Genomic DNA, 13,622 nt, shown 5'->3' with positions numbered 1-13,622 from the left:
GTATTAAGTACTATGTGCTTGTTTATAGCTGTAAAAACAAGTAAGACGATTAAAACATAAGATGGGCGCGATATAGTTCTTGGACACAAAAGAGGTTTACCTGTTAAAGAAATAAAAAGAAAAAGAAATTCACTAAACATGTAATTTAAGAACATCAGAAGGAACGTATCTGAAATGTACGTACGACCCAGCTTAGTCATATGACCGCGAGATTCGACCATGACCGTGAAGTGCATTTCATACCGTATTCAGGGCTGCCAGGTCGACGCCAAATCAGACTCACAGCAAAATCCTCCCCAGCTAGGGGCGAAAGATGAGTCAGAGCTGGACCATGTCTGGACCGGTACTAGGCTGGCCAGGGCTGAGCTTAGAATATACAGTAAGGACAAATTCATAGTAGCCATATTAATGAGTATATGACAGAGACGCTCTTACGCACCACCTACTAGCTTCTCACTTGCATTCACACTTCACTATGACATCTATGTTTGTCATACCTGACTGGCCTTCGCGCACCCCGCGCAGCTCCTGTTACACCAACCTGAGGCGCGGCGTCAATTCTCGGAAAGGCTATAAAAGGGAGAACTATTGAAGGGTCTCTATGTATATACAGTAAAACTCCTCTATAGCGCCGATTTTGGGGCAAACGGTGAGTGGGAATTAACTTATCATAGCCCGCTCCGGTTTTGTTTGTTCACGCCTAAGTGCTCCCTTGAGTGACAACCACAGACCCCGCGCATCTCGGGCAGCTCCTGTTACACCTACCTGCGGCGCGGCGTCAATTCTTCGAAGGGCCTTAGAAGGGAGAGCTATTAAAGGGTTTCACTGTATTTTATATAAAAAATTATTTTTACCTGCACGAGTAATACGTCCTAGATTAAATTGATGAGTATAATTGACTTTAAAATATTGTTCAACAATAGCCCTTTCTGCTTTGCCAGGCCCATTAATAGGTGTGAAAAGATACTCTGGATCAATCTCATATTTAATTCTGGGGTATCCTGTAAAACAGATGCAGGCCAATAGCATCGGTATTATAACAAAGTATCCTGGATGCTGTCCAACGAAGTATCCCAATTTGTAAAAGGTTCTGTTTAAAAAATGGTCTACACAGGTCTTCGAGCACCCCATCTGAAACAAATATATCGTACAAATCATTATTGTTTTTTATATAGTAGAATTTTTTAAATTGTAATTAGTCTAGTATATCACATACTCTATTGTATTATTGCATATAGGGGTCATAATAGTATAAAAAGGATCACTATGGCCAAGGTCCTTTATTTATATTATTGCTGCAGATAATTGAAATGATACCAAAATTGCTCAAGTTTAATCTTTTAACGGCCAATGTGTGCAGCTAAGCAATATTCACTATTTTCGATTTTCCTAATATTCAGGTAACGAGCTTAGAATTCCGCCAAATCAATGCGTGCATTGGATCAAATTGGAATATTACGCATCGTGTAAGATGGTTCTCAGCTATGATGCACTCATTAAAATCTGAGAAATTTAAAAAATTAGAATTTTTTGTTGTGGCAAAAATCGATCAGAAAACGACCATGTATTGTACCTAGTTTTTTTCAGAATTTTTAATTATCGGGATCAAGACGTTAAAGGCTTAAGGGTATTTATTAGAATTGTAAGAAATAATGTAAGGTTTTTGCCGGAATTTTGAATATTTTCGACTGATTTCTTGCATACATCATCCAAATATTGATACCTCGGTGGCGACAATGCCGGTTTTTGGATACAATGTTTACATTTTGTTTAGCAATAAAATGGGAGAGAACAATGGAGAACAATTTCAGTGACCCTCAGTGTAGCCGTATACGGCTGCACTTAGTAAAACTCAAGAGGCGGACTCCTCAGAGCGCAGTGAATTGCTCATGAATCATGACCCTTTCATTCTTATGAGATGCAGACCATTTAAAAAACTAAACTCAGGAAGTTATGTTTTAATTCAGTTTTAATTAGCAGAATTAGTTTTTGGGCATAATTTAATGAAATTGAGAAAAAGATTCATGGAACTCGGTTGATATTTACAGTAATTATGGAGACATTGAACTATATACAAAAGTGTACCCTTTGTCGAAAACTTGATATCTACTCCCTCAGTCTGAATAGTGAGTATTCAAATAAAAAGTACTGATTAAGGAGTCTTATTAACTTCGAATAACTTTGATGTTTCGAAAAAATTCAAACAGTTGTTGCGATAATTTTGTGCGGCTTTGAAATAGAAACGTTCTTTTTATCGAGAGAAAGTCAAAAGGATAAATCGAGCGAGTTTCCCAGTCCAATGTTTTAGTCTGTTACATTTAATGCTGTTTTTTACGAATGAATCGATAACTATATAAATTGACTTGCAATTAGAAAATTGTTATATCTATTGGTTAATGTATTATGAAAATGAAGAAATTGTGGGAAATTCTGGAATCTTTTTAAAATACATGAACATAATAAGCCCCAGGAATAAATTTTATCTTTCAAAAAGATAAAAACGTGGCATCACGTTTATTTAACGAAAGATAAAATTTATCTGCAAAAAAGATCAAATTTATCTAAAAAAAAAGATAAAGTTTATCTGACGTAAATGTTTTTTTGACATAGGTTATATGCCCGACGGCTGCATCAATTTTCACAGAAAAAATGTGCCTCATAAATTTCAAAATCCTCGCGGTATTCAATTTTAAATATTCTTACTTTATTTCACTAATTTTAAACCCAAAAATCACTCACCTACACTTACTGCCTGAAGTTGGCTGAGGGTTCTTACTCAGATATCTTCAGTCCCTTACTTTTGTCTGACATATAACCTATGTCAAAAAAATATTTACGTCAGGCGAGCTCTATTTTTTTCAGATAAATTTTATCTTTTTTCAGATAAATTTTATCTTTCGTTAGATAAATGTGATGCAACGTTTTTACCTTTTTGAAAGATAAAATTTATTCCTGGGGTTTACTGTGAAATAGTTTTTTTTAACTTGTAATAAATTCATAGCGAATCCCAGTAAATAAAATCATTCATTTTCAAAGAAGACGAATTTTTAAAGAATATGATACATCTTTAACGAGATAAATTAATTTTTTTTCAAACCAGTTGTACTCTACGCCAAGTGGTTGAATTTCCAACCTATAAGAATTCGATTTAGTCCAATCTTCACTGATGGTAGAAATAATTAATTACAATAGAATTTGCAAAAACGTATTTTATATTATGGGAAATACGTGTTTTCTCCATGGGGCTTGTGCAAACTCTACATTTAAATTTTTTCCAAAACAAAATAAAGTTTCATTTTGGCCTGAATTCAGATACATTTTCGGGCGATATGTTCGAAACATATCAATGAAAGTACCTTCTTCACTGGAAGTATTCGAAGTTATTCGAAGTTAATAAGACTTCTTAATCAGTACTTTTTGAGTAAATACTCCTTATTCGGACTGAGGGAGTAGATGTCAAGCTTTCAGCAAAGGGTACACTTTTGTATATAGTTTAATGTTTCCATAATGACTGTAAATATTAACCGAATTTCATGAATCTTTTACTCAATTTCTGCAAATTATGCCAATAATCTAATTCAGCTAATTAAAACTGAATCAAACCATAACTTGCTGAGTTCATTTTTTTAACTGGTCTGCATATCATAAGAATGAAAGGGTTGATTCACGAGCAATTCACTGCACTCCAGGGAGTCCGCCTCGTGAGTTTTACGAGGGTCGATGGAAAGTGCCTCGAGAATCCACATATGGCTACACTGAGTGTCACTGAAATTTTTCTCCATTGTTCTCTCCCATTTTATTGTTAAACAAAATATAAACATTGTATCTAAAAAACGGCTTTGTCACCGCACAGTGTTTTAAATTTTTTTGGACAAAATGAAAAATCTCGCGATTAAAAAATGATAGAGACACGAACCCAACGGCATTTTAAAGCTTGTGTCATTTATAACAGAGGAAAAATAGTGCAGTTCATGCATATGCAAATTTTGGCCTTCATAACGAAGGTCAAAGATCGAGATTGAAAGAAAAAGTGTTTTTTTGCTGTTTTAACACCTTTAACCATACATTTTTTCAAATCTTAGTATGTTTTCTGATAGCTCTCCTCACGAGGAATAAGAATATGTATTTCCAATTTTTATTCATCAAGCTACGACTGAGAAAAAACCGATCAAATCATCATATTTATCAACTACAATTTATATCAACAAATCTATTGGTTTTCTATGAAGTAAGTGTTTGAATCCGACCAACTAAATACATATTTTCAAGAATTTAGGCGAATATATGTATTTAGTTGGTCGGATTCAAACACTTACTTTATCGGAAACCAATGGAGTTGTTGATATAAATTGTAGTTGATAAATATGATGGTTTGATCGTTTTTTTCTCAGTCGTAGCTTGATGAAACTCGCCTCGGCCATTTTTATGTCTTATGGAGTTTAACATGTAAAACTTTTCCAATTTTTATTTCTTTGATCTTTGACAGGAAATTATAAGACAATTTATTAGAAATTTGATCTACATGTTCACTCATCAGTGATTATTACATTTATCGCATTTTGATATCTCAGAAATATTATGCGAAAGTTCTAGGTTCTGGGCATATCAAACACGGCATAAAATGGCAATATATGGAGGCTCATTGTGACCCTCACATTTGCTTGTGTAAATTGACATTTTTAAGCGACATTTTTTAGACTATTGAGAATATATTTCTAAAAAAAAAAGATTAAACGTTTAATTTACATTGAGTAAAGAGTAAGAAAAGCTTATGAAAAATGACGCATTTAAGTTTAACGTCGGCTGAAGGAACTGCAGGTTAACGGCTGCAAAAAAAGTTGACCCTTGGCCGGTCCGCTCATTGTACACCGGATTTGCTGCTATCCCAAGCTGCGGTCACTGATAATGAGTTGAATGGCAGAGTAATAATAAGTTAATAAATCTATAGCTGATCTCTGTGTTAAACCTGTAGCTGGTGTAAGGACATCTCTACTTTAATTCAAAAACTTTGAAGCCTCAGACCGAATTCTAAAAATATTTTGTTTTGAAAATAAAAAATAGGCATACATTTATTTGCCTACGAGAACAATTTGGCCAACAAGCCCCTTAAAAAATTTCAAATATGAGTTTTTGGGCCACCCTGACATACAAATACACTGGAACCTGGATTGAATTACATACGTATACTAAATATCGTTCACGAAAGTATTTTTGTATTAAATTTATCAAGTGTGCAGCAAGTTTCTTTTACGTATATGAATTTTATAGTTTCTGTTTACTAAAATTCATATACGTGTTTAATATATTCGGCTGCGCAAGCGCGTTTTGGTTTACGTGGTCGAGCAACCTGGCCGTTAACAGTTAGAAATGATAATCACCTAACCAGAACGAAAATACACGTACAATAAAATTACTATAAGCATGTACTCAATTTAGTATACGCGTCTCCTAATTTTGGTATACCCGTATACTAAATTTCGTATACATGTATACTGACTTTAGTAAATGCGTATACTAAATTTCATATACGTGTATACTAAATTCAGTATATGGTACGCTGGTATACTAAATTTAATTTCGTGTTGTACATTCTTGCTTCCATTACATGTATACAAAATCTAGCGCACATTTTTCTAACAGTGTAACCTGGTACAACTAACGCGCATAGAGTGCTGCCCTCCTGCTGATTGCCATGCTTAGCTAAGCAAGCCTCTACTAATCTACTTCGACCCTCTCTCATCAGGAAATTGTAAGGTCCATCAGTTTTAGAAATATAGTAAATCCAAGATTACTAATTCCATGGTCCAACTAAGACCAAAATTCATCTAATTAAATAAATTAATAATAAGATCATAAGTATTATTTTTTCATCCAAATTTATCAAATTTCATAATCTTGTAACAGTTTTCGTATATCACCGGTGCTTATGAAAAAAAAAACCTGTAAAATAAGGCTATGAGGGAAAACCTTTTTCAAAGACGTCGTGAAACATAAATTGTTCATTAGGTCACTGTGAAAAAAAGACATTGTTTTAAAACACAGTAAAGAAGAACGACGCTCAATAAAAAGCTACGAAAAACAATATATTTCGGTAAATGCTGATAAAAAACCTAATTCCTCTAAGCGCCGTGAAAAGAGACCTTACTCATGAAAAAACCGTAAAAAAACCTTATTTGTGAAAAAGCCGTGAAAAAATACCGCAATCGCTAAAATTTTCAATTAAACTGTTTTATTCCGAAAAAAAAATATACTAATTATTTTGCCGTAAAAAACGTATTATTGGTGGATTACACAATAAAAAGAAAATGTTAATGAAGCACCAATATCAGGTTACCATATACCTGCAACAGAAATTACCTTGTGGTTTAAATGCTGCATCGTAATGTAGGGTACAGATTCCCAATCACTTGGGGTACGAAGTGTCCATCACTTGGGGTAAGAAGTACCTACTACTTAAGGTACGACGTGTCCGCTTCTTGGGGTACGGAATGAAAAACGTCATTATCGACGCATAATCTACGCGTTCGTGACTTCTTAAATACGTTTCAAGATTTTAAATAGCAATTTTTAAATGCGTTGTTTATTATTTTGACAGCTTTGCTAATTGTATGTCTTGGTCATTGAAGTTTACACGGAGAAAAATAGATATTGATAAGCAGATATTAAAAACTTTGATATTTAACCATAATACATAGATATTACGGCATACTATCTAATATCTTCTATTCAACATACAAAATATTAAAGGGCAATATCTGTTTATATTGAAAGTATAAAATATGTGATATTAACAGTTAATATCTAAGATATTAAAAAAGCTAAATTTTATCGCAGCAAGGTCGCTGACGTGTGGCGTGGCGACAAAAGATTTTGTCTGTATCTTGAGCTTTCATCGTGTGTATTGTGGTGTTTCGGTTATCTATTGCACTATAAGTTTTGGCGGAAAATGGATTAAATGTTTTTGGATATGTTATAATTTTTTCAAGAAAATGAGGACTCAGCTACAGGCATCTTTCATATTAGTCTTGAACAGTGTGTTATCTGTTTAACACAAAAATCGCATAATTATGCAAAAAGCCGAATGCTTGAGGATTCGGATTTTCAAAACAGAGGACTACGATATTAACATTCTTTTGCATTTTACAGAAAATGACATGCTTTACAGGTAATTTTTGCACAATTAAAAAATATTTCTTGAATATCTTAGATTCTGCCCTTTAATATCTGGGATATTGTCAGTTAAAATCTTCTTTTTAATATCTACGGATGCTTTACTTCAGTATCTAGATTTCTGTCCCATAGTTAAGTCGCTAAGATATTACCTATTAATATCTAGATAGTCTGTGCTAACATCTATTTTTCTCCGTGTAGCATAACTATTTAATTGAAAAATAAAATTGATATGTTTTTTGTAACTGTGAAAATTATTTTTTTCTCCAGTTATAAACTAAGTTAAGTTTTATCCTCTGGGATTTGTATTATTGCTTGGCCCTCATTTTAGAGACATCTTGCCAGCTGACGTCACAACTTGAAATACTTAATATTAGAAATCTTAGCGCATATATAACTGGAGGGAACCCGACAATGGCAGAGTTATTGGCAAAATAAAAGAGAACGACTATGAGTTAGCGGGATAAGATATCTCTCTCGCGCAGAGATCTGATTGGCTGTTTACCGCTACCCCTTAAATGAAGGTTAAATAGTTTACATGTATGCGCAAGTAAAGAGCTATTTATGGAGCAAAATTGAAAAGACCAATCATGTTACTGTGCGAGAGAGATAGCTTATCCCTCAGTCCCAGTCAGTGGTGGCAGAACGCGGATATCTCTAGCATGCGCAGTAGTTAATCCTGTGTATTTTTAGGTTATGTAAGGCCACGTGTCTATTTAAAAATACACAAGAGTCACTACTGCGAATGCTCGAGATATCCGCGTTTGCTCATAATATAACTTTTTATCTTGAATAATTCGTACCTTAATAAGAATACATAGTTGGAGCATAGGCATGTTAAGATTACTAGAAAAATAGAGCATACGGATGCTAAATTCCCCACGCATGAAGTTGTTCGATATTTAAGATGAAAAGGTCTTTCTATACGCGTAAAAATAGCATCCTCAGATTTAACTGAATTAAAAAAAAAACATTAGGAAAACATACAAATTCAATTTAATAAAAATAAAAATTATTTGATCAAATTTTCTATGACTAGACATTAATCTAGAAAGTTTAAAATATTTTTTAAAGCATTACTTTATTATTAAAGTTGAATATTATGATGCCATTTTAACATTATTATTACTTATAATAATAAGTTTAACTTCATTAATTAAAAAAAAACTTATTTAAATTAGAATTAAAAATACGAAAAATGAATCTACAATTATTTAGGGGCGATAAAATTATACAATTTGAATAATATTTCTTTGAGAATTTGTACATTTATATTCAATTCTCGTACTGTTTGTTGCGTAATTATTCACATGAAAGTAACAGAACTTCGATTTGAACTTCTCGCCAACAAAATACGAAAATTTATATTTATAACTCGAGCATTTAAGCTTTTTTTAGCAATAAATAATTCCTTGAAAAATATAATAAACATTCTAAACATTCATGCGTTAGAAAGAGAGATTCGATCAACTAGATTAGTGGGCATCCGAATCCCACCCGTAGTAATTTCAATCATGCTCATACCTCAAAGCCTAGTTTCACCAAGTGGAATCCGCATACCTTCAAATTTTCGAAGACCATGACATGCTTGACAACAGCAGCCAAAATTTCAAAACAGTAACCTCTGACCTTTCGTACCCCACCTTGTGGCTATTTTATACCATACATAGTCGATATATCGTACACCAAGTTCAAGAGATATCTGAATCCCTACCGAGGTACAGTGAACACCGTTATAACTTTACCTGCAACAAAATATACCCCCAAGTTTTTACTGTGTATGCAAGGAACTATAAGTAAGTATCAAGTTAAAATCGTGTGTGTTTACGCTACCAGCCGCTTATTCTCTGAGCTTAAGTGTTGTTTATACATTTATGTTTAATATAGAGTGCGTGAATCTATAGATATTTGTATAAAACATAGTTCGTAACAGGAGAGAGTAGAAAAGTACTGGGCGGATAGCACTGATCCACATAGGCTGGGCGGAAGCTCACTGCAATTTTCTAAACTTTTTTATAGATTCAAACAATCATAAATATAATAAATTTTCAATTATAATGAAAGACGCGCTTTTACACATTGATTATGCAGTAACAAAAATATTTATCGTATGAATAGTTTAACTAATCGAGTTTTTCTTAACAATATTTATGAACTTTATAATATTTATGAACTTAGAAATATTTATGGACTTTTGTTCAGTCAAATAGTTAATATGTCAATTATTATATTCACTGTTTACTATTGTAATAATTGTGTTTACTAAAATATGTTTTTATTACAGCCATTCAATCATGCGGGTTTTTTCACAGTATTTATACAAGACGTTTCTCTTTCACTGCGTTTAGCAATCTGTATTTTTTTACAGTATTGACTGAGATATATTCTTGTTCATTGCATTTTATAGAGATGAGTTTTTTTCATGGCGTTATGACAAGAAGCGTTTTTCAGAACGATATAATTCACGTATTCGTTCTCCTAAGCACCGGCAATATAATTGTATGTCTTGCAAAATAAATAATTTTTCTTAAATTACATTTCAAACTATGCGATTTAGAACATCTGGATGGAAATAATTATATATAAAGGGTGTCAGAAAAGTAGCGGAACAGGCCTGTATCTTCTTAAGTAAGCTATTTTTCACAAAAGTCAATGCCAACCCCGTAGTAACTTTTAACAAGGAAACTTATGGTGGCCATAACTTTGACCTTGAGGTTGACCTTCATGGTTGTTTCAAGGTCAACTTTTTGTGCACGTAAACGCCCCTTTTTTACACCGACAATCGAAAGTACGGAAAATTTTACATTTAAATACACACTTAAGTGATATGTTGCGGATGTCGTTTAAAGGTCACCCTAAGGTCATTTTTACTCAAACAATGGTTTAATGGTTGTAAAAACAGCATTTTTGAAAAACATTCCATTAGCGGACAAACTTATGTAAGTATCACGCGTTGATGAGAGCTAGCAGCCTTTTGAAGGTCACGACCACTCAGGTCGGATAAGTGAGGTCAATTATTATTGCTAATGAAAAACATTAAGAGTGTCCGCTTAGCCCAACGCTTTTGCGATTTTAATCGCGGATATGGAAAGTAAGCTAGCTGCAGGAGTGGTAGGAGTACTTAGGGTAGGAGAGGTTAAGACATGGTCCTACATGTATACAGGCGACATAGTGCTGTTAGCAAAGAGCGCTGAGGGCTTGAAGAAGTTGAGAAAAGGCGGCGCTACATAATTACTCCTAAGCAATTGACATGAGCTTTGGATTGCACAAGTGCGCCAACATCCATCTACACAAAGGAAGACAAGAAACTACATTATCACGTGATGATCAGGATGTTTGGCTTACAGATGGAAGTACAAGTCGACATTTTGATAATAAAGAAACTTGAATATCTTAGAATACCGCTAGCGGAAACCCAAAATTTGCGTGTGTTAAAAACGGCCCTTAAAAAAAGGTATCGCCAAATTCTCAGAAAACTGTGGGCTTCCGAAATATCAGGAAAGAATAATATCCAGGCGACCAATATGCTGGCCGTTCCTATACTGATATACACGTTTGGTCGAAAAGTTGAGGCAACTTGACCGAAGCATGCGCAGGATGATGACAATCCATCGTAGTCATCATCCTATATTTTTCGTACCTCGTATATACCTCCCTCGAGGACAGGCAGAAAAAACTATAGAGAGATTACGCTAATGAATACGGCAAACAGTATAGCTAAAAGCACTTTTTGTGGACAAAAGTCTGTCTACAGCCCAATTTTCAATGGATTTGGGCGTTTTTTTAATAACCGTAAGGCTTTCAGGTATATCGAGTGGGTGTGAGAATTTCGATTGGGCTAAACAAAAATTTTTTATTTAACAACAAAATAAACAATATTTTTACCCTAACTATTCAGACCTACCTCTTTTTTTAAGATCTGCGAATTGATTAAAGAAGAGCCTCAGTCAGTGTAATTACTATCTAGCAATAGTTTTGAGTAGATTAGAGCGAGAAAAAAATTGTTTATAATGTTTTAAACAAACTAATGAACAAAAGGCATTTTTTGTGATTTGCAATTATTAGTTGTTAGAAATGCATAATTTTTATATAGAATATGAGAGCAATGTATGCCTAATTATGAATATTTAAAAATATCTGCTGCTTGGAAACATTGTTTAAACAATTTTTATAAACAAATACACAGTTTTCGTATGTTGAAATGTTTGGTGGTCAGAAATCGTTTCCTTCCTATAAAAGGATTGTAGAAGCTAAAAATGATTGCTCTCCAGAATCTGACCGCATTAATGTACCCGAATCAGGAGCAGAGATACACTTTATAAATTAAAATTATTTCTTGAAAAAAAGATCCTACTCCATCTTCACTTCATTGGGAATCGAACCACAAAACTTCTGATTTCCGGTAAGGTGCTTTTCCAATTAAGCTATTAGAGGGATCAGAATAAGAACTCTTAATTCAAGAACATAACGCTAATTTTTAGCTAGGTGTTAATGGTACAAGTAATTATTTTTAAATTTATCTGCAATATCATCAGAGATTGTACCTTGCCGACAGTACATCAACCCTCCAAACCATGAAAGAAGAAAATCTACACAATATCGATCAAGTTAGGAATATTCAATAACAGAAAATGCTTAACGTCTTAATAAGACTAGATGGAAAATAATATTTTCAAATTAAAATTATTTCTGGAAAAAAAGATCCTACTCCATCTTCACTCTATTGGGAATCGAACCACAAAACTTCTGATTTTCAGTCAGGTGCTCTTTCAATTAAGCTATTAGAGCGATCAGAATAAGAACTCTTAATTCGAAAAAATAACGCTAATTTTTAGCTAGGTGTTAAAGATAATTACTTGTACCATTAACACCCAGCTAAAAATTAGCGTTATTTTCTTGAATTAAGAGTTCTTATTCTGATCCCTCTAATAGCTTAATTGGAAAAGCACCTGGCCGGGAATCAGAAGTTTTGTGGTTCGATTCCTAATGGAGTGAAGGTAAAGTAGGATTTTTTTTCAAGCAATAATTTTAATTTGAAAATATTATTTTCCATCTAGTCTTATTAAGACGTTAAGCATTTTCTGTTATTGAAGATTCTTAACTTGATCGATATTGTGTAGATTTTCTGTCCTCATGGTTTTAAAAATAATTACTTGTACTATTAACATCCAGCTAAAAATTAGCGTTATTTTCTTGAATTAAGAGTTCTTATTCTGATCCCTCTGATAGATTAATTGGAAAAGCACCTGACTGGAAATCAGAAATTTTGTGGTTCGATTCCCAATGGAGTGAAGATAAAGTAGGATCTTTTTTTCAAGAAATAATTTTAATTTGAAAATATTATTTTCCATCTAGTCTTATTAAGACGTTAAGCATTTTCTGTTATTGAGCATTCTTAACTTGATCGATATTGTGTAGATTTTCTGCCTTCATGGTCAGTAAGGTACAATCTCTGATGATATAGTAGATAAATTTAAAAATAGATACACTTTATATCATTATGGGGACACACAGTAAAGAGATTCCTTTCAAAATTCAATAAAGAGGAGCTGGAGGAACAGTTGAAAGCTGACAACAATGTTACTTGGAGTAACGAGACACCTCATTTAGTAAATTTCTGTTAGATGATGAAGTTTGAATTTGTAAAAGAGAACAGCTTGCTCACTTTACAAGAATACAATCACTTCACGAACTTGCACGAATAAGGAAGGAAGGTATATGAGATGGATGAAAAAACGGCATGCAGAGAGGGAATGCAACAGGGGAGGACGAAATAAGTGAGTCAACGTTAAACAGGAACGACGCATGGATTAGGCCAATAGAGAGAACGCAATATTTGTGTGAAAAAAGAGAGCAAGGAAATCAGGAGCGTACAGCGGGAATGATATGTGGGTGCATGGAGGATTTTGATAGGGTTTGGCCGAAAAATAAACGCTTATCTAATTAGGTTGCTCAAATTTGAAAGCACACCAAACATTTCACACATACTTTTTAAAAATTATCCTAGAATTACTCTCAAAATTATTTATTCTTTACCTTAAAAATAAAATTTGAGTTTAATAATTTCATAAATTTTCGCTTAATCTGTATGATGTATGCTTAAATAATTACTCGAAATATTAGCGTTTTTTTAGTTCTTTTAATTAATTTTACAATTTATTCAAGCATAAATTGATTTCAAGCTTAATTTTACTATGTATGGCTGAGTGCGGACGATTTATTAACACGAAAGAAAGAGAGCGACTCCGAGAGTTTCTACATCGAGCTGAATTTGAACGGAATTCATTGGTATCTTACGCAGTTTTTCGTGCCTTACTGGCAGTCCCTGTATTCTTATCAACATACTTTATAAATATAAATCTAATACAAATATCGGTGGTGTTATTTTGATTATAAAGACGTGTATTTATAACTGTCAAACACTTCGATGCTTCAGATCCATTTCTGTAAAT

At 33.4% G+C, this 13,622-nt stretch overlaps 1 protein-coding gene across 2 annotated transcripts in view; it reads right to left on the bottom strand.

Annotated features, from left to right (window-relative positions):
- The window catches only part of LOC117167118 (patched domain-containing protein 3), a 318,852-nt gene that overhangs the window by 181,760 nt on the left and 123,470 nt on the right, over positions 1-13,622 (bottom strand). Inside the window, exons 1-2 of one of the 2 annotated variants that reach the window (XM_033351779.1) lie at positions 2,740-2,759; positions 855-1,131 (exon numbers count right to left, since the gene is read on the bottom strand). In XM_033351779.1, coding sequence (XP_033207670.1) covers positions 855-1,131 — 277 coding nt within the window. In that variant the 5' untranslated portion in view covers positions 2,740-2,759. Of the gene's footprint in view, positions 1-854; positions 1,132-2,739; positions 2,760-13,622 lie in introns of those variants that run through there. The other variant, XM_033351778.1, reaches the window with a different exon arrangement.

Source organism: Belonocnema kinseyi, chromosome 2 (assembly GCF_010883055.1).
Source record: "Belonocnema kinseyi isolate 2016_QV_RU_SX_M_011 chromosome 2, B_treatae_v1, whole genome shotgun sequence".
Classification (NCBI taxonomy): Eukaryota; Metazoa; Arthropoda; class Insecta; order Hymenoptera; family Cynipidae; genus Belonocnema; species Belonocnema kinseyi.
The sequence above is the reverse complement of the archived record's forward strand: the minus strand, read 5'-3'. Positions and strand labels throughout refer to the sequence as shown.